Source organism: Macaca mulatta, chromosome 5 (assembly GCF_049350105.2).
Source record: "Macaca mulatta isolate MMU2019108-1 chromosome 5, T2T-MMU8v2.0, whole genome shotgun sequence".
In the NCBI taxonomy this organism is placed as follows: Eukaryota; Metazoa; Chordata; class Mammalia; order Primates; family Cercopithecidae; genus Macaca; species Macaca mulatta.
The window spans coordinates 159,456,463-159,483,957 of NC_133410.1; the positions used below are offsets into that span (position 1 = coordinate 159,456,463).

General features: G+C 37.4%; 1 protein-coding gene across 5 annotated transcripts in view; it reads right to left on the reverse strand.

Annotated features, from left to right (window-relative positions):
- LRBA (LPS responsive beige-like anchor protein) overlaps positions 1 to 27,495 on the reverse strand; it is a 766,998-nt gene that overhangs the window by 605,645 nt on the left and 133,858 nt on the right. For all 5 annotated transcript variants that reach the window (XM_028848808.2, XM_028848811.2, XM_028848807.2 and 2 more), the window contains exons 18-22: positions 18,089 to 18,181; positions 16,754 to 16,862; positions 15,957 to 16,038; positions 13,198 to 13,321; positions 12,688 to 12,880 (exon numbers count right to left, since the gene is read on the reverse strand). In XM_028848808.2, the coding sequence (XP_028704641.1) occupies positions 12,688 to 12,880; positions 13,198 to 13,321; positions 15,957 to 16,038; positions 16,754 to 16,862; positions 18,089 to 18,181 (601 nt within the window). The remainder of the gene's footprint in view (positions 1 to 12,687; positions 12,881 to 13,197; positions 13,322 to 15,956; positions 16,039 to 16,753; positions 16,863 to 18,088; positions 18,182 to 27,495) is intronic.

Here is a 27,495-nt window from a genome sequence, read left to right on the forward strand (position 1 = left end):
AGCAATAAACTGAGAACTAAAGAAAATGAGGTCAAAGATGTGGCCACGAGCTAGATTATGATTGTAGAACATTACAGACTGTGTTAAAGACTGTATTTTATTCTAAGAGAGCCATTTGAGAATTAAGAGTGTAGGGAAGACAATCTGATTTCCCTTTTTAAAAGATCAGTGGCTGGGAATGGTGGCTCATGCCTGTAATCCCAGCACTTTAGAAGTCCGAGGCGGGCGGATCACCTGAGGTCAGGAGTTTGAGACCAGCCTGGCCAACATGGCGAAACACTGTCTCTACTAAAAACACAAAAATTAGCTGGGCGTGGTGGCATACACCTGTAATTCCAGCTACTCGGGAAGCTGAGGCAGGAAAATTGCTTGAACCCAATCCAGGAGGCGGAGGTTGCAGTGAGCCAAGATAGCATCACTGCACTCCAGCCTGGGTGACAAAGTGAGACTCCATCTCCAAAAAAAAAAAAAAGGACTGGTTAGCCTACTTTTGGGAAAACTGACTTTAGAGAGAGCATTTCTGCATGAATAAACAATTATCATTATCAAAAGAAAGCAAGTTACATATTAGCAACCTCACAGTCATTTTGAAAATAGGCCATTTATTTCTACAATAGCCTGTGTTATAGAATGACTTTAGTTTTCAATAATCATTTGCTTTGATTTTATTTATATTAAAGGTTTTTAGAATTTGTATTATACAATGGATCAATAAACATGAGTGCATGTAATTTATATGTACAGGTTAAGAAATAACAATTTTTTTTTAATTTCACATACCTATCGCCCATGTCAAGAAGTAAAACATTACCAGTACCTCACAATTCCCCTACGTGCCCTGCCCAAACTGTACTCCCTACTTCTCCACTACAATCAGAAGGAAATCACTATCCTGATATTTCTGTTGTTCACTGTTTACAGTTTTACCTGGAGGACAGAGCTTTGGGAGATAATTTTAAAGGACAGTTTTACTGTCTATATACTAAACTTATCCATTATGTTTAGTTTAAACAACTACATCTAACACAAATCTAGTCAATTGTATTTTAAAGAGCAATACTGCCACAAGTGAGGCTCCCAAGAAAAGACAAGATACACAGAATCTGTGAGTTGCAGCAAGGCTTCAGCTGATTTGAGAGAATATGTAAAGCTATTTCTGGGAAGTCTTATAGGCAAGTCATTAGGAAATACAGGAAATATAGAGGTCAAAAGAACTGGAGAATCAGAGGTGGTGTATGCCAGGTAGAGTGTATTGGCATAAAATACTTTATAGTTTTCACTTCTAAGCTCACCATGGTGAACCTCCACCCTAAGAAGTAGGTCAAAGCACAGCATGTTTTTGTGGAGTGAAGTGAGAATCTTCAGGTGATTCACATTAGACAGGAAAACAGGAATTTAATCAGCACATGATGAAGGCAAGCAGGCTAAGTACTCCTAATAAGAATACAGGTCCCCCTCTCCTGAGTGAAACTGCTCCAGTCCAGATGGACTGTCATCTGTCTACTACATAGCCGCTATTGGGATCTCCCTTTCTAAAACAGTCCTGGAGATCCCCTTCATCTCTATTCTATGTTGTCTCTTGTTTCTTATATTTCATTTCTTTCTCTTTGTATTATTCTCTCCTTTTGTGCAATATCCTGCAGTGCCTTAAGAAAGGATGTATATGTTTCTTTGTTTCAATGTTTTGAGATCTCAAATATCTGAAAAAGTATTTATTCTCACTTCATACTTGATTAATAGTCAGAGTATAAAACCACGGATAGAAAAGCATTTACCTTCAGAATCTGAAATGCTTTTAAAATTCTAAAGTCTGTTGATTTTCAAATTTGTCCTTAATTTAATTTATCCAATGGTCTAAAAGCTAACTTGCAATTGAACAATTATCAGTATTATCTTTTTGGATGCTGTTTTCCTTAAGATATTTGTGACTTTAAAACTGATAATTTCCAATTAATTGCCAGATATTGTTCTAAATTACCCAACTAAAAGACTAGTCATTAATCTTCACAATCATTTGATAGCTAATCTATAGCTGTTTGTAATGTTTGGAAAGCACTTCTATAAACTACTAAAGATACTTACGAGCTAATGACTGTAACATTTCTTTTGCCATTACTTTCAACTTAATTGGCACTCAAATTTACTAATTAGTAGATAAAAGATAAACACAATACATCAAGATGTTAATATTATCTTTTTAACCTATATATTAAAACCGTATAACCTGTAAAATTTAGACTTTTTAAACTGTTAGGCAATGTTTAGCAACGGACTTTGTTTTTAAGCAAATGCATCTTTTTCAGTGTCTGTTTTCATATGAAAATACCAGCTAAATATGATGTTAACTTCTGATTAAGTTACCAACCTTTGATAAATAACATATATCTTTAAAAACAGGTGGATCTTCCCATTTGTATTATCAATGAGTGTAAGTCAAAATGATTGCCACCACATTCATGAGATCTTTTATAGAGACTCTGATGTATAACAATGGTATAGGTAACAGATATAATGGTAAAATCAAGCATTACTGACATAATAAGGAGCAATTCTAAAGGTTGGTAGTACTATCTCCATTTAAAAACACTGACAAAAGAATGTTGCAGCAAATAACTTCTAATCTTTTCGTTTTTTAAAAAGTCATCTTGATCAATTTTAATTTCTCAAAAACATTCTAAACAGATGCTTTCATGCAAATCTACAGTATAAACTGAAACAAATGTTTAGAGGGCAATTTAGCAATATCTACTAAAACTTTTTAAAACATGTACAGACTCCTTCCTCTGGAAATTCCACTTATAGGAATTTATACTACAAAATAAGGGTTACAGTATTGAACCAGGCTCATCATTGCTCAATGATAAGGAACAGATAAAGTATGACTATAATATAAATCAACAGATTTTTAAAATCTCTCTTCCATCAATTTTTCTAAATACAATTTTGGAGAATGCTGGAATATAAAAAGAAAACTTGAATCATTTACACGATCACTCCTTCCTAGAATTTTAAGTGGTCTGATAACATTCAAATGTTACATCAAAGCTGAATCTTACGCTCCTTACTTCTCCATAATGTGAAATAATATGCAGACATTAGATTCATGTAAGAAAGATATCATTAAATAATACTGTAAAATAGTAAAAATACGATCACATTTTGTTAGCAAATACTATGTATGTGTAGATTATGTATAAAAGAGAAGACTAAAAGGTCTCATGCCAAAATGTTAATAATAAGTTATACAAAGGTGTGTGGATAATGGGTAATTTTTGTTTTCTGTGTGTATGCATTTCTGCTGGGTTCAAGATTTCCTGTAATGAAAACCTATTATTTCAATTTTTTTGAAATAATAAATGCTATTTGGTTTTCAACTGTTAAAGCTAAGAATACTTTTAGCCAGGAACAAAGGTGCATGCCTGCAGTCCTAGCTACTGGAGAGGTTGAAGGGAGAGGATCACTTGAGCCAAGAAGTATGAGGCTATAGTGTATTATATAAAATGGCACCTGTAAAGAACCACCGCACTCTAGCCTGGGAAGCACTGCAACACCCTGTCTCTCTCTCTCTTTTTTGTTTTTTATAAAGTACCATTTAAATTTGGTAAAAACACACACACAAACACACAGAAATCAGGTATTTTTCAAGAATTACTTAGCAATTAAATAAGGTATAAAGTGCTGACAATCCATGAAATGTGGAAATTTTGTAACTTTTTTATTTTTGTAATTTTTGGGAGGTATCTCCCTCCATCATGCAGGCTGGAGTGCAGTGGCACGATCTCAGCTCACTGCAGCTTCAGCATCCCGTATTCAAGTGATTTTCATTCCTCCACCCACCAGTATCTGGGACCACAGGCATGCACCACCACTCCTGGCTAATTTTTGCATTTTTAGTAGAGACAGGGTTTCACTATGTTGCCCAGGCTGGTCTCGAACTCTGGCCTCAAGTGATCCACCTGCCTCGACCTCCCAAAGTGCTGGGAGGCATGAGCCACCATGTCCGGCCAATTTTGTAACTTTTGAAATTTCTTCAAACAAGTCGCTTTTAATCTTATCATACAGTCACCATAAACACATATACATTTTTCTATATGCCAGTTCATATCTTATGATTTTAAAAATAATTTCAATAAACCAATTAGACAATTCTTTAAAAAAAAAAAATCTTATTTCCACATGCTTTTACCCAATCTAAATGGTAGTTTTTACAGTGACTGAAATTTATACTTCAGATATTTCATCAGATTATAGTAAATAGCAAGTAAAATCTTCAGCTATTTCAAATAATCCAAGATAATTAAGGACTTTATCCTCAAATTCACTATTTAGGAGGAAATCCAATTCATATCATACTTTAACTCCAGCGTGACTAATCTTTATTCATTTTAAGTGATAAACCCATTCTACCTTATGGCAATATGAGTCTACACAAAACACAGTATCTAAGGTATTAGTTTTCTTTGTTTAGAAAATTATGTCTTTAGAAAATTATCATAATTCAGAAGAGTTTAAATGCCTTAATTTAAATTTTAATTAATGAGTAAAAGCATTTTATCATACCCAGTGAAAAAGGTATTACTTAAGCACAGAAAAATGTTCAATTTGAAGCCAAAAACAAACAAAAAAAATGAAAACCTAGACAACAAATAAGACAATGAAATCACAAAGGTTACTAGGTGCACACTTTAAAACCCTGAGATCAAAGTAACCAACATAGTGCAGTTATACTAGAAGAGCCTATTACTGCTTATAAAACCCAGTTCAGCTGCTGGAGGAGAGGTATACAGTGACAAACAGCTTCCCTGCTACAAAGGTGGCAGGAAATCTATCAAACTGGACAATAAAATTGCAATTGAGTTTCTTTGGCTTTTTATAGCAGCAGCATGTATCCTGATGTAACTCTGCAAAAGCCATCCCATTCTGCAACATTAGTTCTTTACACATCAGTTCTTTATCAAGAACCATGTTATAAATTTGTGATATTGAGATTCAAAATGACTACAAAAAGGAAAAAGCATCACTTCAATACTGTATGTATAAAAGTATTTTAAAATCTTCAGAATACTTTTAGAGAAAAGAAAATTTTGTTCCAGTAATTCCAGTGGAATTTTTAACAGCTGCTAAAAATTGTTCACCTACTTACTGAATCACTACAGTTCTACTCTAAGCTTTATTAAAAAATAATTTGAAGAGCCTTAGGGTGTAAGTTTCTGTTTTATTTTAAAAATTGCTATAAAGATTTAAAATTCCAAAAAACTTAACAGCATTCAAATAAATTACTTTGTATAAGTCTCATGAAACAGAAAAGCCTTTTAAAAATGAAGAAAATCCACACGAAAGAATAAAATTAAAACACATGTATGAAACACTAAAATAAAAGGTAAACAAATATAAGAGCCAACTTATAACTGTAAACTTTTGTTTTCCCTCTCATAAATAATGTTTTAGCATGTATTTTTAAAAGTACACTTTCACAGCAAAAAGTGATAGGTCTAGTTTTATTCAGATAAAAAGACTCCATGATTAACTTAGCATTATCCCATCTTATAAATGAATACTAAAACTTGAGTCAATGTGGTTCTTGGTCAAAAGCGGGCAGGCACTAGAGGCCTCTCCTTAAAGCAACTATTTTCTTCAGAAAAATTTTAAGATCTGTTTAAAGCCATAAGTCACTGGACTAAAGAAACATATAAACTAAGCAAAACTATAGTCATGCATCACTTAATCATGAAGACATGTTCTGAGAAATGCATCATTAAGCAATTTCATCATGTGAACACCATAGAGTGTACTTACACAAACCTAGATTGTATCACCTACTATATACCTAGGCTCTATAATATAGGTTATTGCTCCTAGGCTACAAACCTGTATAGCTTATTTACTGTACAGAAGCCTGCAGACAACTGTGATACAATATATGTATTTGTATATCTATTTTTATTTTTGTAATGTTTCAATTTTTAACAAAAGACTGAGTCTCGCTCTGTGACCCAGGCTGGAGTCCAGTGGCGCAATCTTGGTTCACTATTATGTTACTTCAAACTCCTGGGCTCAAGTGATCCTCCCACCTCAGCCTCCTGAGTAGCTAGAAATACAGGTGCATGCCACCATCCCAGCTAGTGTGTGTGTGTGTGTGTGTGTGTGTGTGTGTGTGTGTGTGTGTGTGTGTGTGTGTGTGTGTGTGTAGACTGAGACTCGCTATGTTGCCCAGGCTTGTGTGTGTGTGTGTGTGTGTGTGTGTGTGTGTGTGTGTGTGTGTAGACTGAGACTCGCTATGTTGCCCAGGCTTGTGTGTGTGTGTGTGTGTGTGTGTGTGTGTGTGTGTGTGTGTGTAGATTGAGACTCGCTATGTTGCCCAGGCTGGTCTCAAATTCCTGGCCGCAAGCCATCTTTCAGACTTGGCCTCCCAAAGTGCTGGGATTAGAGGTGTGAGCCACCATTCCCAGCCCTTATATGTGTGTATGTAAGGTTTAGAAATGTGTATCTAAACAAATATAAACATAGAAAAGGTATAGTAAAAATCCAATATAAAATATTTAAAATGGTACCTACATAACGCATTTACCATGAATGGAACTTATAAAACTAGAAGTTGCCCTGGGTCAATCAGTAAGTGGTGAGTAAATGTGTAGGTCTAGTACACTACAGTAGACTTTTATAAACACTGTTAATATAGGCTACACTAAATTTATTTTTAAAAACTACTTTTCTTTGTTCAATAAGAAATTAACCTTAGCTTACTGTAACATTTTAGCTTTATAAACATTTTAATTTAAAATTTTTTTTGACTCTTCTGAAGTCAAATTTAGCTTAAAACACAAACACATTGCACAGTTGTAAAAAAATATTTTCTGCCAGGCACAGTGGCTCACACCTGTAATCCCAGTTACTTGGGAGGCTGAGGCATGACAATTGCTTGAACCTGGGAGATGGAGGTTGCAATGAGCCAAGATTACACCACTGCACTCCAGCCTAGGTGACAGAGCGAGACTCCGACTCCAGGAAAAGAAGAAAAAAAAAGTTAGAACGGCGATCATTAAAAAGTCAGGAAACAACAGGTGCTGGAGAGGATGTGGAGAAATAGAAACAGTTTTACACTGTTGGGATGGTAAACTAGTTCAACCATTGTGGAAGACAGTGCTGCGATTCCTCAAGGTTCTACATCTAGAGCTAGAAATACCATTTGACCCAGCTATCCCATTACTGGGTATATACCCAAAGGATTATAAATTATGCTACTATAAAGACACATGCACATGTATGTTTATTGCGGCACTATTCACAATAGCAAAGATTTGGAGCCAACCCAAATGTCCATCAATGATAGACTGGATTAAGAAAATGTGACAAATGTACACCATGGAATACTACGCAGCCACAAAAATGGATAAGTTCAAGTCCTTTGTAGGGACATGGATGAAGCTGGAAACCATCATACTGAGCAAACTATCGCAAGGACAGAAAACCAAACACCACATGTTCTCACTCACAGGTGGGAACTGAACAATGAGAACACTTGGACACAGGACGGGGAACATCACACACCCGGGCCTGTAGTGGGGTGGGGGGAAGGAGGAGGGATAGCATTAGGAGATATACCTAATGTAAATGATGAGTTAATGGGTGCAGCACACCAACATGGCACATGTATACATATGTAACAAACCTGCACATTGTGCACATGTACCCTAGAACTTATAATTTAAAAAAAAAAAAAAAACAAGGCCGGGTGCAGTCACTCATGCCTGTAATCCTAGCACTTTGGGAGGTGGAGGTGGGTGGATCCCCTGAGCTCAGGAGTTCAAGACTAGCCTGGGCAACGCGGTGAAACCCCATCTCTACTAAAAATACAAAAAAATTAGCCAAGTGTGGAGGTGCACACCTGTAGCCCCAGCTACTCGCCAGGCTGAAGCAGGGGAATCGCTTGAACCCAGGAGGCTGAGGTTTCAGTGAGCCAAGATTGTGCCATTGCATTCCAGCCAGGGTGACAGAGCAAGACTCTGTCTCATTAAAACACACATACACACACACGCACGCGCACACACACACACACACACACACACACTCTAACCGGGTGTGGTGGTTCATGCCTATAATCCCAGCACTTTCAGAGGCCCAGGTAGAAGGACCACTTGAGTTCAGGAGTTGAAGACCAGCCTGAGCAATACAGTGAGACCCCGTCTCTACAAAAAATGTAAAAAATTAGCCAGATGTGGTAGCACATGCCTGTAGTCCCAGCTACTCAGGAGGCTGAGGTGAGAGGATCACTTGAGCCCAGGAGTTTGAAGCTGCAGTGAGCTATGATCACACCACTACACTTCACCTGTCTCAAAAAATAAATATTTTTTTCCTTTCTCTATATCCTTATTCTAAAAGCTTTTTTCTCTTTTTAAAATTATATATATTTTTCAAGCTTTTTTGTTAGAAACTAAGACACAATCCAGGCCCGGTGGCTCATGCCTATAATCCCAGCACTTTGGGAGGCTGAGGCAGGCAGATCACTTGAGGTCAGGAGCTCGAGACCAGCCTGGCCAACAATGGCAAACCCCGTCTCTACTAAAAATACAAAAATTAGCCAGGTGTGGTGGCGGGCAACTGTAATCCCAGCTACTTGGGAGGCTGAGGCATAACAATCATTTGAGCCCGGGGGGCAGAGGTTACAGTGAGCAGAGATTGTGCCACTATACTCTAGCCTGGGTGACAGCGAGATTCTTTTGCCTGAGCTTATACAGCTAATAATTACTATAAATCAGGATTCACACCCTGTCTCCAAAGTCCACATTTTTTCATTACTTACACAAATCAATTGAAAACTGGATATAAATACCTAGTCATAAATATTCACAAGCTCAAAACACTTGGGATACCACCTAATCCAACTCCTTTATTTTGTATATAGGGAACTCAAAAAGACTAATCTATTCACCCTAAATACACTATTATTTTCTAAGATAGCAGTTCTCAAACTTTTTGGTCTCATGACACTTTACTCTTTGTTTGTTTGTTTGTTTGTTTGAGACAGAGAATCGCTCTGTTGCAGGCTGGAGTGCAGTGGTGCGATCTCTGCTCACTGCAACCTCCACCTCGCGGGTTCAAGCGATTCTTCTGCTTCACCCTCCCAAGTAGCTGGGACTACAGGCATTTGCCACCATGCCCAGCTTATTTTTGTATTTTTAGTAAAGACAATGTTTCACCATGTTGGCCAGGATGATCTCAATCTCTTGGCCTCGTGATCCACCTACCTCAGCCTCTCACAGTGCTGGGATTACAGGCGTGAGCCACCAAGCCGGGCAACACTTTACATTCTTAAAAAGTATTAAGGCCCCCAAAGACCCTTTATCTATGTGGATTATATTTACTACTGCTTATTACATTAGAAATTAAAACTGAGACCTTTTAGAAATATTAACCCACTTAAAAATAATAAACTCAATATATAATATAAATAACATTTTCTGAAATGGTTATTTTTCAAAACCAAACAATAACGAGAAGAGTGTTATTACTTCATATTTTTGTGAATCTCTTTAAAGTTTGGCTTCATAGAAGACAACTGCATTCTCATATTTGCTTTTGCATTCAATGTGTTGCATATATTGGTTTGGCTAAAGTATATAAAGAAAATCTACCCTCATATAGATTTGTAGTAGGAAAGGAGAACTGCACAGACCCCATGAAAAGGTCTCATGGGCCCAAGTTCTTTTTTTTTTTTTTGAGACAGAGTCTCTGTCACCCAGGCTGGAGTACAATGGTATAATCTTGGCTCAATGCAATGTCTGCCTCCCGGGTTCAGGCTTCTCCTGCCTCAGTCTCCCAAGTACCTGGGATTACAGGCATGCACCACCATGCCCAGCTAATTTTTGTATTTTTAGCAGAGATGGGGTTTCACCATGTTGGCCAGGCTGGTCCCGAACTCCCGACCTCAAGTGATCCAGCCGCCTCAGCCTGTGATTACATGTAGGTGCCATCACGCCTGGCTGCCCTCCCAAGGTCTTTAGGTTATACTTTTAACAATGATTGCTTTAAAGTTTATAATCCTCTAGCCATCTTTCCTAAAGACTTCAAGAAACTAAGGGGAATTGACATATATTTATTAGAAAATGTAAAAAATCTGCTTTATACTGGGCACTCCCCTAACCTAGAATCTCCCCTAGAAATCTCTGAAATCTACTCCAAATGTATATGAGGCACAAATTCCACCCTATTTTTCTTATAATCTTTTGTAAACGGCAACACCGTATGAGAAAAAAAATCAGTCTAGATTGCACCAGCCTACTGCAATAGAAATGAGAATATCTGGGCATCAGCACAAACTAAAGTTACAGAAAGGATGGCAAACAGTTCCTATTAATGAGCCAAATAGTAAATATTTTAGACTTTAGGGACCATGTCGTTGATGTAACATGTATGATCATCCTTATAGTGTGAAAGTAGTCATATACAATATATAAAAGAATGGTAGTGGATACGTTCTAGTACAATTATATTTAGATCTGACCCTTAGGCCATGGCTAGCTGAATTCTGTTTTAGACAAAACAGATCAACCTCAAAAAATAGTGACTAAAACAAAGCCATTTTATAAAATCAGATCTCTTTTCTTACTTACAAATGGATTTTACTCCTTGTAAACCCTTGCAGTAGAAGCATACTTTCTTCTCAATGAGGAAAGAGGAGGCAGAATGAATAATTTGTAGTACCTTTCAATAATTAAAATCAATTCAAATACCTAGAAACATGTAATTAGGAAAGGGCAATATTTTTATTTTTTCAGATGGAGTCTCACTCTGTCACCAGGCTGGAGTACAATGGCTCTATCTCTGTTCACTGCCACCTCTGCCTCCCAGGTTCAAGCAATTCTCCTGCCTCAGCCTCCCAAGTAGCTGGGATTACAGGAGCATGCCACCATGCCTTGCTAATTTTTGTATTTTTAGTAGAGATGGGGTTTCACCATGTTGGCCAGGCTAGTCTTGAACTCCTGAGCTCAGGGGATCCACCCACCTTGGCCTCCCAAAGTGCTGGCATTACAGGCATGAGCTACCATGCCCGGCCGGAAATGGCAACATATTCTACAGAATGACAAAATATTTTAGAATAACTTTGATAGTCAGTAAAATGAAACACTTAAAGATATACAAAAATTATCATTCTTGGTATTTATTCCTTCCAGTCAATTTTTATTAGATAGCTATATAATTATACTATATTCCTTCTGAGTAATGAGAGGTCTTAAGATTCAAAAAACATACACCGTAAATGAAACTAATAAATTTTAATGCATTAATTACTTGAAATGTAACTTTTCCTTAGAAGGTACAAACATAAAACTCCAAAAATAATTAGATAATCCACATATTGGCAGAAGATATTCATAAACAACATAACTAGCAAAGGATTAAGATTGAAACTATATAAAGAACTCCCACAAAACAACAAGAAAACGCAGATCAAGATTATGGTGATGCAGCATTTTAAATTCATCCAAGTGACAAAGTTTTAAACTCCAGCCATACCACATGATTAGCTGACGTGAAACAATGAGAACCTAAACACTGTTGGTGAGATGTAAACTGATTCACTACTTTAGAATACTGTATTGTATTGGAATACAATACTTTGGAAAAGAATTTGCATTATCTTGTAAAGTTCAACATTTTCACCTTACAAGTCAGCAATTCTACTTCTAGGAATATATGCAGAAAATTCTTGAACAAGCACAAAATGTATACGAAAATGCTCATTAGTTGGTAAATAGTCATGTCATGCAATACATTACAACTGAGAAAATGAACAAAACTACATGGGTCAATGTGGATGAATCTCAAACAACAATAAGCACAAACAGTAATTAACAAAAAAATGCATTCAGTATGTTGCATTTACCTTAAGTACAAACATAAAAAATAAAACTATTGTTTAGAGTTATATACACATAGTAAAGGTATAGAGAAGATAAAAGACAACACTAAATAAAAGCTAGTGGTGTTGGGGGTCAGGCGAAGAAGAGGAGACAAAGAAATTGTAGAGGGGTGATCCAATTTCATAAACAGTGATCCTTTTTGTATGCTTAGAATATTTCAAAAAAAAAAATTTAAGCTACACATAAATAACTAAACTTACTTTGGCTTACTTAAAAAAAACAAGACTACATGCTTCCTAACCCATTTTTTAGCTACCTGCAAGATGAGCAAAGGGCAAACACCAGCCAGACCTTTTCTGTTTACTCAACCACCTTACATTGCTAAAACAACTGCTTATCTTTGAATATAGTGCGCCACCTTGTGTTCAAAAGCTTTTAACTAGTATAAAATGCTGAGACCCATGTTTGCAAACATGGCTTCTTCGAAAAAAATATTAGGTTGGTGCAAAAGTAATTGCAGTTTTTGCCGCAACTACTTTTTCACCATCCTAATATAAATTCCTTTATGCTGTGGCAATAGATTTACCATTATAAAGACAAGTACATGTAAAAACAACATTAGAAAAAATTATTTTGATTCTAAAGAAATTAGAAATGCTTTATATTTATTTCTATTGATAATCTTTTTGAGCTTTCATTTTGCTGTACTTTCAGAAGAAAACTTGCCTTTTTTCCTTGATTTTAAGTATCCACATTTTTAAATGACTAAAATTCAAAAATTATAGATATTTTAAAAGGTACAATATGCTTTCATAAAGAAACTTACCTTTGAATGAGTGATTGACAAAGTGTCTACCCATACACGCCAGCCACCCCACTCATATTTGACTGCATGGTAAAGCAGGATTCTGAATATGGCATATACCATTTCTGTTATCTTTTGCTCATCCGAATTCTTAGGATTAAAATAGCAGAGAGAAAGCATCCATTCTTGCCACACAGAGCATTGTAGCAAGCTCCTGAAAATTATAAAAGGGTACTAAATTATTGAAGAAAAAAAATTATCTGAAAGAAATCTAAAGGTTTAAAACAAAATAACCCTGCTCCTCCCTTCTCCCCCCAAAAGAGAAACACATTTAGTTATACATTAAGAACAATTCAACAATGTGGAACTAAAAATTCTAACTTAACTATGTGGTGCATTATTTACATACTCTTAATGAAAAAAATAGAAAATCATTTCACAATATTTTTAAAGCAATTTTTCTAAGATAAAATGGGCTTATACAAAAGTACATCTGAATACTGCAAATAAATGCTTTCTGATTCAGCTTACCTCCTGTTTTCTCTACTGTTATTAAAAAGTTTAATCATGTCAGAAAGAAAGGCTCTGCGAACCTCCATGCTCTCTGGGCACTGGGGAGAATTTCGAAGTAGGGTCGCAATTACTTTCAGTATCTCTGTAAGACAGTTTATAAATAAGTAAAAACCAAACTCAACAAAAAACTCATCATAGAAGGTCATCAATCTATTGCAATTTCTTTAGTTTCCCTAACACAAATGTCCACCAAAAACATCCTCTTCTATTATTAAAAAAATCACCTATGGTAAGAAATGACAATACATTCATTAGAAAGCATTTATAAATACGAAAGGAAACTTCTTTCATGATTCAAATGTGCAAAAATAAAGCTGAATTGTAAAAGGTTAAAATAAAACAAGTTAAATTATAAATGAATTAAATGCCAGTGAAACTGCTTACTCTCTCTGAGATATACCAAATAGTAAAGTTGATCTTAAAAACAAAGAGGCTGGGCTAGGTGGTTCAGGCCTGTAATTCCAACACCTTGGGAAGCTGAGGTGGGTGGATCACTTGAGGTCAGGAGTTCGAGAGCAGCCTGGCCAATATGGCAAAACCCCATGTCTACTAAAAACATAAAAATCAGCCAGGTATGGTGGCGCGTGCCTGTAATCCCAGCTACTCAGGAGGCTGAGACAGGAGAATTGCTTGAACCCAGGAGATGGAGGCTGCAGTGAGCCAAGATCATGCCACTGCACCCTAGCCTGAGCGACAGAGCGAGATTCTGTCTCAAAACAAAACAAAAAAAAAAAGAAAATAAAAAACACTATAATCAAAATCTCAGAAAAAGATAAATTCTTAAGATTCCTCATCATAATTTATGTTATGCACACATAGTCTTTCATTTACCACAGTGAATTTTTTTTTTTTTTTGAGATGGAGTCTCTGTCACTTGGAGTACAGTGGCATGATCTTGGCTCACCGCAACCTCTACCCCCCAGGTTCAAGCAACTCTCCTGCCTCAGCCTCCCGAGTAGCTGGGATTACAGACGCCTGCCACCACGTCTGGCTAATTTTTGTATTTTCAGTAGAGACAGGGTTTCACCATCTTGGCCAGGCTGGTCTTGAACTCCTGACCTCATGATCCACCCGCCTCGGCCCCCCAAAGTGCTGGGATTACAGGTGTGAGCAACCAAGCCCGGCCTACCATAGTGAATTTTTAAAGTTGTGACGATTTTCTTTCATAATCTTAAAAGTAAAATTAGACACAAAAAAAACCAAAGGAAATTAAAACCTATTCAACATCCCATCTCCCCAGGAAATGCAAAGTAAACTACTATTGTAATGGTCTTAGCAAAAAGCTATTTAAATCTCCAGAATTTAGCTTGAATTAGGCCAGGCACAGTGGCTCACGCCTGTAATCCCAGCACTTTGGGAGGCTGAGGCAGTTGGGTCACCTGAGGTCAAGAGTTCAAGACCACCCTGGCCAACATAAAGAAATTCCGTCTCCGCAAAAAATTTGAAAATTAACCAGGCCTGGTAGCAGGCACCTGTAATCCCAACTACCAGGGAGGCTGAGGCAGGAGAATCGCTTGAACCAGGAGGCAGAGGTTACAGTGGCTGAGATCCTGCCACTGCACTCTAGCCCGGGCGGCAGAGCAAGACAAGACTAGGTCTCTAAATAAATAAATAATCTCCAGAACTTAGCTTAAATTTAAAAAAAAAAAAAAAAAAAAAAAACTTTTAAAAATATGCACTTAGACCAGGTGCGGTGGCTCATGCCTGTAATACCAGCACTTTGGGAGGCTGAGGTGGGAAGACTGCTCGAGCCCAGGAGTTTTAGACCAGCCTGGGCAGCATAGGTAAAATAATGACATCATGTCTCTCTGAAAGCTGAGGAAAATTAAACTTCAAAGCCATGTACTTTGAAAATTAGCACTGGAGTACCAAACACACAAACACACCTAACCACATAAAATGTAATTAAATTTCGAAACCCTACAAACTAATAATTTTAATAACATGATCTTATAAAGCAAGATGAAAAAGGTATACTTTATACAAGTGCTTAAGAATTCTAAGTATCAAAAGAAAAGATTGCTTAACAAGACTATCTTCATAAACAATAAAGAAGACATATTTTTGTATTCCAAATTTGGTATTTTTATATTCACAGTAATTTAAGATAAAACTACCTACATGGTCCATGTAATTCTGCCTGACATCACTAAACAGCACAGTCAAAATTTTGCTGAAAGTCTTAACATATATTAAATCAAGACCTTACGCAAACAATTCTTCAAAACCTTTATATAAGAATTTCCGGCCGGGCGCGGTGGCTCAAGCCTGTAATCCCGGCACTTTGGGAGGCCAAGACGGGTGGATCACGAGGTCAGGAGATCGAGATCATCCTGGCTAACCCAGTGAAACCCCGTCTCTACTAAAAAATACAAAAAACTAGCCGGGCGAGGTGGCGGGCGCCTGTAGTCCCAGCTACTCGGGAAGCTGAGGCAGGAGAATGGCATAAACCCAGGAGGCGGAGCTTGCAGTGAGCTGAGATCCGGCCACTGCACTTCAGCCTGGGCGACAGAGCGAGGCTCCATCTCAAAAAAAAAAAATTTCTACATAAGGTTGATTCGAAGGAATATTCAACATAAAACACAAACAAAACTAGTATCATCACACTTAATGAAATACTCATCTAACAGTCTGTTTCAACAACATCGATTTTAGGTTGTTCACAGTGACTTTAAGTAGCAAAAGGTAGTTTTTGTTCAAGTATATAAAATACATACGAGGGTTTTGTATCTTTACTGAAGAATCAGGATCTGGATGCTGTTTATGTATCACCTGAGTACCAATCTGTTCTATAAGAATCTACAGAAGTAAAACAATGGATTACATTAGCAAATCACTGGATTAGCATCACTATTAATGAGCTTTAAGTACAACACTAATCAAAATATAGTATATTTTTAGTCCAATATTGTCATGTTAAGTATTATACTTCTAAAATAACTACAGCATTATTACTCTATGTTTTCTTAATTATAAAATGAGACATCAAATAGTTAATACAATGAAGGGAATACTTAAACAGAAATAACGATACTGTTTAAAAATTCACACATTAATAATAGATTTATAAAAATGCAGCCACATCTCCTTTATATCATTTCATAGCTGTACATTACGAACTTAAATGATCTGGCCAGCATGGTGGCTCATGCCTATAATCCCAGCACTTTGGGAGGCTGAGGTGGGTGGATCGTCTGAGGTCAGGAGTTCACGACCAGCCTGGCCAACATAGCGAAACCCTGTCTCTACTAAAAATACAAAAATTAGCTGGGTGTGGTAGCGCACACCTGTAATCCCAGCTACTGGGGAGGCTGAGACAGGAGAATCACTTGAACCCAGGAAGTGGAGGTTGCAGTGAGCTGAGACTATACCACTGCATTCCAGCCTGGGTGACAGAGTGAGACTCTGTCTCAAAAAATAAAATAAAAGTAAATGATCTTATTTACCTACACAATGTTAAGAGGCATTTTTATAATAAGAAATTTAGAGGAGTAAATCCTAAGTACATTCCTACCTCAAACAGGACATTATATGTGGTCATTGTGATTAAATTTGTCTGAAGCATGAGCCTTTCAGCTAGCAATGAAAACAATCCATGTCCAAGCATGACTTCAACTTTCCTCCTGCAATTACACAAAAAGAAATCATCAAATGTAGAGCTTTTCTGTGCTCTACTTAATATGCATGCTGGATGAAGGAAACACAAAATACTTTTTCACACTACAATTCCCAACTCCATTACTCTCCCAACTATCTTCAATCTAGAACTTCTAAAGCCACAGAACCTTTAAGTAGAGAAATGCTAACCACTATATAAGCATAACTAGTTTAAAAAAAAAAAAAAAAAAAAAGACAAGTTTGCCTATGCAACAGCACAGCAAAAACCTCCTCCCTCAAAATCTTCAGAGCAGTTATTTATTTAATGAAGTTGCTACAGTCTACCAGCACTAACTTAGTCTCTCCTGGGGACGATCATCTAAAGCTCATCTAAAGCACAGTAAGTACCTAAGTAGAAAAACAATTTGGAGAAAAAGTAGACGAAATGTAATATAATTTTAAAAAATAAATACTATGAAAACATACATAAAAAATTAACTTTCCAAGCATAAATTCAGAAACTAAAGGATCAAAAACTTTAATTTTACCCTTGGGGTCAGCAAAGTTTTTCTGCAAATGGCTAGGGGGTAAATATTTTAGAATTTGTGGACCAGGTGATTTCTGTCACAATTCAACACTGTCCTTGTATCATGAAAGCAGCCACAGATGATACACAAATAAATTATTGTGGCTGTTTTCCAATAAAACCGTATTTTTACAGGTGGCTAGCTGGATTCCTAAACACTGCAGTTTACCAACACTTGTTCTAAACCAAAAAATTTTCTTTTTAAAATAAACTACTTCTGGTACAGAGAACAAAAGGTAGAACATGAATATCTGCATTCAGCTAAGAAAATAAGCATGGAAGTTTCAGTTCTGAGTTACGCATATATGAGAACACACTATGTGACAAACATCCAGGTTACTGTATTACTTTATAATAAAGATAAAGCAAAAATAGTGTGAGTCACCTGAAATCAAGTCTCCATAGCTTCTTGAATGCAAGTTGTCCAAACTAATTCTCATAATTCACATTAAGTATATGGATAATTTAAATAATTTTATGTATAAAAAAACTATTCCCATTCAACTTAGTTTTTAAAATATGTACTACTGTTTACATTCATACAGCAATTTATGAATAAAAATACAAGAAAAACTAGAGGACTATAGAACAAAATTGCTACTGCAAAGATTTATAAAATAAATAAGTAGAATATAAGAGTCCATCTTAGATTTCAGGCATACTTACTTTGGGGCCAGATGTTTTAAAAAATAACCCATTGCCTTAAGAGCTTGCACCCTGATTCCTTCGCTTTTCGATGCCAGAAGTTTGTAGATAACACTGAATGAATAAGATTAAAAACAAACTATTTTCAGTATAATTTTTAAAAGGAAAGTCTTAAAATATATACTTTTCTTATTATTATAAACCTATTTCAAATAATATGGAGGGAAATTTAATACACATTTCTGGTATTTAAAAACCTGTCTATCTCAGGCTAGAGATCCTTTCAATGAAAACTAAGAAATGAGAAGAAATTGGAATATAAGGTGGCCTTTCCATGCACACACTTATATGTAACGTGTGCATCAAGCTAGCTTTGAGACAGTTTTTTCCGTCTGCTACAGGCTTATGTCCTTTGAAGGTTACCAACTGGTTATTTTAAGTCAGTAGAAAGAAAGCATTCTCTAATGGTAGCACATATTTAAATTTCTAAATAATTGTCACCATGAAAAACAAGACAGCAGGCTAATAATAAATGATAATCAGAAATAATTACAAAAGTAAAAAGATTTAAAACCAAAGGACGCTAAAAATAAATTTCCCATTCAATTCTCAAAAATTATACAGTAATTTAATATAATTTTTAAAGATCTATGTGGAGGCCGGACGCAGTGGCTCATGTCTGTAATCCCAGTGTTTTGGGAGGCCGAGGCAGGCAGATCACCTGAAGTCAGGAGTTCGAGACCAGCCTAGCCAACACGGCGAAACCCCATCTCTACTAAAATTACAAAAATTAGCTGGGCATGGTGGCATGCGCCTGTAATCCAGCTTCTCGGGAGGCTGAGGCAGGGGAATCACTTGAACCTGGGAGGTGGAGGTGGGAGTGAGCCGAGATCACGCCACTGCACTCCAGCTTGGGCAACAGAGTGAGACTCTGTCTCAAAAAAAAAAAAAAAAAAAACAACAACAACAAAGATCTATGAGGGCCTTCTGATTTTAGTATAAGCAAAGTATAATGAAACTGAAATTCAACTGATTCATTACAGCATTCCCTTCCTCATAAACATTTAGAACAAGAACAGTAATTAGAAACTCTTAGAATTACTTTTAAAAATTAAGGATATCAGTATCCTCCTAGATCAAAATTTTGGTGTTTAGTAAGTCAGAAAACATTCTGAACAAAAAGGAAATATCTTCCACCTCTAATGATCAATAGAAAAGCAGGTATACAAAAAGAAGTTTGATTCCTTTTCAAATATGAACTAAAGGCATCCAAGTCCATATCACATTGTAACTGCATAATTTTAATTCAAATCTTAGTACAAAAACTTAACAGTCAATCATTGGGAAAATACTAATATGTTTTACGTTTCTTTTCCTCAAGGATTTAAATTCAGCCAAATAAAAATTAAACCTTTTAAAAGAAATATTAATATAAGCATGATACTAGTTTAAAATCACAATAGTTTTTTGAGGTTTTTTCCCCAAAGATGGCAGATTTGAGGGTTTTAGCATTTCTCAGCCACTTGGAAATATCAAGATAGTACATGAAAATCAACTGTGAGCTTTAATTGAGGAAGGAAAGCAGGACTCCACCAGAATCATGAAGGGCACCCTAGATCCCGAGAGCCCTTTGTTTCTCCCGAGACCTGGAGCTAACTGGGAACGAGGTAAGGAGATACTGTGAGGGAAAGACACCAGGAAAAGTTGCAGGGACCAACAACAGGACATCATTTTGAATTCAAGCACTTACAATTCAACCTGGAAATCTGGCAGTGTGTCTGTGCAGGCATGCCAGAAATTAGAGTCCCCGTTTTGGAGCCAGAAATGTGAAAACTGCCTCAGCAGTAGGTGTTATAATTGTACTCTACCCCGTTGCAGGCCTAGGGTGGGAGGAAAGCTGCTATAGCTGCAATATCTCCTGGACAACAAGACTCGGCAGGCAGAGGCAGCTTGGTGACCTGGAACCTGTCTGCATGTGTCATTGCTGGGTGCTCCAGCCTGCTACCCTGACACTGTGGTGCAGCAGGGCCCTCTCTGCTCCACTCTCAGGCAGAAACCCAGGCATTCAAGCCACCCCACCCTTCATAGACACAGATCATGGCACTGGACCCTCTTTGCTCCATGCCCAGGCTAATCTCCAGGCAACTGAAGCACCCGCTCCCATGGAGTAGCAACCTGAGCCCTATTCCACGCGGTGCAGCAGGATGCACAGGCAGATCTCCAGGCATTCAATGCACTTGCTTGCCCAGATTGGCAGCCTGAGCCACCCCACTCTTCCTTTGCAGAGATCCAGGTTTAGAGAGGTCTTCTATGCTTCACGCCCAGGGAGATCTCCAGGCATTCAGAGCAGCTGCTTGGCCAGCCCAGCAGTCTTAGTCACCTCACCCCTCTGTGCAAAGATCTTGGTGCAAGCGGGGGCCCTATCTGTCCACAGCCAGGCAGATTTCCAGGCATTCAGACAACTCACTCACCTGGAACAGCACACTCTGCATCATTCCTATCTATGCAGAGATCCTGGTACAGGGGGCCCTCTCTGTTTCACACCCAGGCCTGTCTCCAGGGATTTAGGGTAACTGCTTGCCTGGTTCAGTACCCTGAGGTGTCCCACCATTCCAGTGCAGAAATCCTGGTGCAGGAGACCCTCTCCATTTCACAGCCAGCAGATCTCCAGGAATCTGGAAAACCCACTTTCCTGGATTAGGAGTATAGGCCACCCCCATTCCCATGCAGAGAACTTGGGGCTGAGGTTTCCCATCACTATGCCTAGGCACTCCTCTGGGCACTTAGGGGCTGCCCACTGAATTCTCCCTCAGCACTGATGCCTGCCATAGGGAGACCTAGTAGGACCTGTCCACTCTGGACATGCCCATTTTGTGCCCTCCTCCAGAGCAGAGGAGGGAGCTCAGACCACCGTGCACTCCACACATCAACCTATTGCCTGAGGCAACAGAGAGCTTCTCCCACTAAACACAGGTCAAGTATATACCCAGTCACATTGGCCAAAGCCCACTCTCACTCATAACTGCCATCCAATGGCTTGTAGGTTGAACTGCACAGCCCAATATAAAACCTGCTGACAGAAGTGTATAAAGCTATAGAAGCAAAGCCAAAAGGCCCTACCCAGCATTCTCTATAGCCACAGCACCCATGGAGACAGGGAAAGGGAAAGAAGACAAAATAACAATAATAACATTATAGAGAAAGGAAAAAATACCTTAAAAACATGAAAATTATTACAAAAGTTAGAAGTGTCAGCATCTCCAAAGGAGAAGGAACCAGCACAAAGCTTCGGACACCATGAAAAATCTGAGTGTGGTGACACTGTCAAAGGATCACACTGGCTCTCCAACCATGGACCATAACCAAACTGGAAACTCAGAAGAATTGACAAATAAAGAATTCAAAGCATGGACTGCAAGGAAGCTCAATGATATCCAAGACAATGTTGAAAATTAGAAGAAACTTCTAAAGCAATCCAGGAAATGAATGGGATTAAACATCTTAAAAAGAAATCAATCAGAGATAGTGGAATTGAAAAACTCACTTAAGAAATTACAAAACAAAACTGAATGTTTTATCAGCAGACTGGACAAACCAAAAGAAAGAATTACAAAGCTTGAAGACTGATCTTTCAAATTTACCCAAACAAAAATTTTTTAAAAAGGTTGAAAAATGAAAAAAAGTCTTCAAGAAATATCAGACTACATAAAGCAGCCAAACCTACAAATTACTGGCATTACTGAGAGAGATGGATAAAAAGAAAACAACCTGAAAAACATATATGAGGAAATAATTCAAGAAAATTAACCTAATTTTGCTAGAGATATAGGCATCCAAATACAAGAAATCTAGAGAACATCACAAGATACCATACAAAATGAACATTGCCACAGCATTTAGTCACCAGACTGTCCAAGACCAACACTAAAGAAAAAATCTTAAAGGTAGCTAGAGAAAAAGGTCAGATCACATACAAACAGAACCCCATCAGCCTAACAGCCGACTTCTCGGCAGAAACCACACAAGCCAGGAGAGATTGGGGGCTTATTTTCAGTATTCTTAAAAGAAAAAAAAATTAGCTAAGAAATTTCATATCTACCCAAACGAAGCTTAATAAGCAAAAGAGAAATAAATGTTTTTCAGACAAGTAAGCATCAACGGAATTTGTTGCCTATAGACCAACCTCACAAGAGATCCTTAAGGGAGTTCTAAACATGGAATGAAAGAATACTTACTACCACAAATATGCATGTACACAGCTTGCAAACCTTATAAAACAACCACACAAAAGAAACTACAAAGCAACCAGCTAACAACTTCATGATAGGATCAAAACCTCACATATGAATATTAATTATGAGTGTAAATGGTCTAAATGCCCCACTCAAAAGGTACAGAATGGCATGTTGGATAAAAAAACAAAACTCATCCATCTATTGTCTTTAAGAGAGCTATTTCACATATAACACCACTCATAGGCTCATAGTACAGGGTTGGGGAAAGATCTATCACACAAAGAGAACACAGAAAAAGAGCAGGTGTCACTATTCTTGTATCAGATAAAACAAACGATAAACGATCAAGAGTTAAAAAGGGCAAAAAATTGCATTGCATAATGAAAAATAGTTCAATTCAACAAGAAAACTTAACTATCTTAAATATATATGCATCCAATAGTAGAGCAATCAGATACATAAAACAACTACTGCTAGACCTAGGAACAGTCTTAGACAGTCACACAATAATAGTGAGGGATTTCAACACCCCACTGACAGGCATTAGACATGTCATGGAGGCAGAAAACTAACAAATTCTGGACATAAATTCAGCACTTGACTAATTGGACCTAACAGACATCTACGGGATACTCCACCCATCAACCACCACAGAATACACATTCTTCTCATATGCACACGAAACATACTCCAAGATCAATCACATGTTTCGCCATAAAGAAGGTCTCAATAAATTCAAAAAATTGAAATCATGCCAACCATATTCTCAGACGACAGTGGAATAAGAACAGAAATCAATAACAAGATGATCTCTCAAAATCATACAATTACATGGAAGTTGAACAACTTGCTCCTGAATGACTTTTGGCTAAACTATGAAAGTAAGGCAGAAATTTAAAAGTTTTTTGAAATAAATGAAAACAAAAACACAACATAGCAAAATCTCTAGGATACAGCCAAACCAGTGTTAAGAGGAAACTTTAGGCCAGGCGCAGTGGCTCATGCCTGCAATCTGAACACTTCGGGAGGTCAAGGTGGGTAGATCACTTGAGAGCAGGAGTTCTGGACCGCCTGGCCAACATGGTGAAACTCTGTCTCTACGAAAAATACAAAAAAAATTAGCCAGGCGTGGTAGTGGGTGCCTATAATCCCGGCTACTCAGGAGGTTGAGGCAGGAGAGTCACTTGAACCCCGGAGGCAGAGGTTGTAGTGAGCTGAGATTGAGCCACTGCACTCCAGCCTGAGCGACAGAGCAGGACTATCTCCAAAAAAAAAAGGAAATTTTATACCACATAGCACTAATGCCCTAACTCAAAAAGCTAGAAAGATCTAAAATTAACAATCTGACATCACACCTAGAGGAACCAGAAAAACACAAAATAAACCCCAAATCTACCAGAAGAAAAAAAAATAATGAAAATCAGAGCAGACCTAAACAAAACTGAGACAAAAATCCATACAAAGAACCAACAAAACAAAAGCTGGTTATTTGAATAGATAAAGAAGACTGATAGACCACTAGCTAGATTTTTTTAAAAATCCACATAAGCACAATCAGAAATGACAAAGTTGATGACACAACCAATCCCACAGAAAGACAAAAGATCCTCAGAGACAATTATGAATACCTCTAAGCACACAAACTAGAAAATCTATAGGATATGGATAAATTCCTAGAAACACAAAATCAGGAAGAAGTTAAAACCCTGAACAGACCAGGATTGAGCTCCGAAACTGTATACCTGCTAAAATTTGGCAGTGAATTTTTCTGGTCCAGAATTTTTTTTTTTTTTTGGTTACCTACCAACCAAAAAAATCCCAGACGAGATAAATTCACTGCCAAATTCTAGCCGATATACAAAGAAGAGCTGGTAGCAATCCTACTAAAAATATTCAAAAAAAAATTGAGTACAAGGAACTCCTCCCTAACTCATTTTACAAAGCCAGCATCACCCTGATACCAAAACCCAGCAAAGACACAACGAAAAAGAAAACTACAGGCCAATATCCCTGATGAACATAGCTGCAAAAGTCCCCAACAAAATACTAGCAAACCAAATCCAGCAACACATCAAAAAGTTAATTCACCATGAATTAACTTTTTAATTACTAGGAATGAAGTAAGCTTCATTTCTGGTATGCAAGGTTGGTTCAACATACACAAATCAATAAATATGATTCAATACAAACAGAATTAAAAATAAAACCATATCTTTATCCCAATAGATGTGGAAAAAAACTTTCAATAAAATCCAGCATCTCTTCATCACAAAAATCCTCAAGAAACCAGGCATAGAAGGAACATACCTCAAAGTAATGAGAGCCATCTAAGGTAAACCCACAGCTAACATCATATTAAACAGACGAAAACATGAAGCATTCCCTTTGAGAACTTGAGCAAGAAAAGGGTGTCCACTCTTACCACTCCTATTCAACATAGCACTGGAAGTCCTTCCCAGAGCAATCAGGCAAGAAAAGAAAACAAAAGGCATCCAAATAGAACAAAAAAATTCAAACTCTCTCGCTTCATGATGATATAATTCTACAACTTGAAAACCCTAAAGACTCCCTCAAAAGGCTCCTGTGACTGATTAAATGACTTCAGTACAGTTTCGGGATACAAAATTGATACACAAAAATCAGTAGCATTTCCAAACAACAACAATCTTCAAGCTCATATCCAAATCAGGAAAGCAATTCCTTTTACAATATCCATGCTCAAGGACTGGAAGAATCAATATTATTTAAATGGCCATACTGCCCAAAGCAATCCACAGATTCCATACTATTCCTATAAAACTATGAATGTGATTTTTCATAGAACTAGAAAAAAACTATACTAAAATACATACGGAACCAAAAAAAGAGCCCACATACGCAAAGTAATCCTAAACAAAAAGAACAAAGCTGGAGGCATCACAATACCCAACTTCAAACTATACTATAAGGCTACAGTGACCAAAACAATATGGTACCGGTATAAAAACAGACACATATGCCAACGGAACAAAATAGAGAACCCAGAAACAAAGCCACATACCTACAGCCATCTGATCTTTGACAAAGTAGAGAAAAATAAGCAATGGGGAAAGGACTCCCTATTCAATAAATGGTGATGGAATAACTGGTTAGCCACATGCAGAAGAATGAAACTGGACCCTTACCTTTCACCATACAAAAATTAACTCTGACACTTGTATCCTAACACTTTGGGAGGCCGAGGTGGATGGATTACGTGAGCCCAGAAATTTGAGACCAGCCTGGGCAACATGGTGAAACTCCATTTCTACAAGAAACGCAAAAATAATCCAGGCATGGTGGGACATGCCTGTAGTCCCAGCTACCTGGGAGGCCAAGGTAGGAAGATCGCTTGAGACGCAGAGGCAGAGGTTGCAGTTAGCTTTGGTCGTGCCACTGCACTCCAACCTGGGCAACAGCGCAAGATCCTGTCTAAAAAAAATGCTTTTAGCTCAAGAGGGATTAAAGGTTTAAATGTAAGCCATCGAATTAGAAGAATCCTAGAAGAAAACACCGTTCTGTACATTGGCCTTGGGAAAGAATTTATCACTAAGGCCTCAAGAGCAATTGCAATACAAACAAAAATTGACGAGTGGGACCCAATTAAACTAAGCACTTAGGTACAAAGAAACTGTCAACAGAGTAAACACACAATCTACAGAATGGGAAAATATTGACAAACTATGCATTCAACAAAGGTCTAATATCCAGAATCTATAAGGAACTTAAACAATTGTACAAGCTAAAAACAATCCCATTAAAAAAATGGGAAACACCACAGACAGACACTTCTTAAAAGATGACATACAAGCGGGCAACAAACATATGAAAAAATGCTTAATTAACATCATTAATCATCAGTAAAATGCAAATCAAAACCACAATGAGATACCATCTCACACCAGTCAGAATAGCTATTACTAAAAAGTCAAAAAACATCTGATTCTGGCAAAGCTGCAGAGAAAAGGTTACACTTACACACTGTTGGTGGGAATGTAAGTTAGTTCAGCCTCTGTGGAAAGCAGCTTGGAGATTTCTGAAAAACCTTTGAACTACCATTCAACTCAGCAATTCTACTACTGGGTATATATCCAAAATAAAATAAATCATTCTACCAACAGACACATGCACTCGTATATATATTACAGCACTAATCACAACAGCAAAGACACGAAATCAACCTAGGTTTCTACCAAAGGTAGATTGGATAGAGAAAATGTAATACACATACACCATGGAATACTACACAGCCATAAAAATAAACCAAAATCATGTCGTTTGCAGAAACATGGATACAGCTGGGGGTCATTATCCTAAGTGAATTAATGCAGGAACAAAAAGCCAAGTATCACATCTTCTCAGTTATAAGTAGGACCTAAATAATGGGTACTCATAGACATAAAAATGGCAATAATAGACAATGAGACTATAAGAAGAAGGAGGGAAGGAGGAAAGGTTGAAAAACTAACTTTTGGGTGCTGTACTCAGTACTTGGGTGACAGGATCAACCATACCTCAAACCTCAGCATTACACACTATACCCATGTAACAAACCTGCTCCTGTAGCCCCTGAATCTAAGATAAAGGTGGAAATTATTAAAATAAATACATAATAAATAAAAATAAAAACCATAACACACTAAGATATTTTAACATATCAAAAAACTATGCTTGCTATAGCTTAACTCACAAATATCTGTGGTTAAAAATCACAATAGGGCTGGCCATGGTGGCTCACACCAGTATACCAGCACTTTGAGAGGCTGAGGTGGGCGGATCACCTGAGGTCAGGAGTTCGAGACCAGCCAGACCAACATGGCAAAACTCTGTCTCTACTAAAAATGCAAAATTAGTCAGGCTTGGTGGTACACGCCTGTAATCCCAGCTACTCTGGAGGCTGAGGCAGGAGACTCGTTTGAACCCGGGAGACAGAAGTTGCAGTGAGCTGAGATCGCGCCATTGCACTCCAGCCTGGGCAACGAGCAAAACTCTGTATCAAAGAAAAAAAAAAACACACAAAAATTTCTTCAAAAGATAAACTCTAGACATTGTCTACATACTTTCAAATAATGTTTTATTAGGATTAATAACATGAGAAGATCAAAAGAACCTGAAATTATTCTATAAACCTAACAGTTATCCTACAAAAAACTTTTAAATTTTGAACACTTCTAA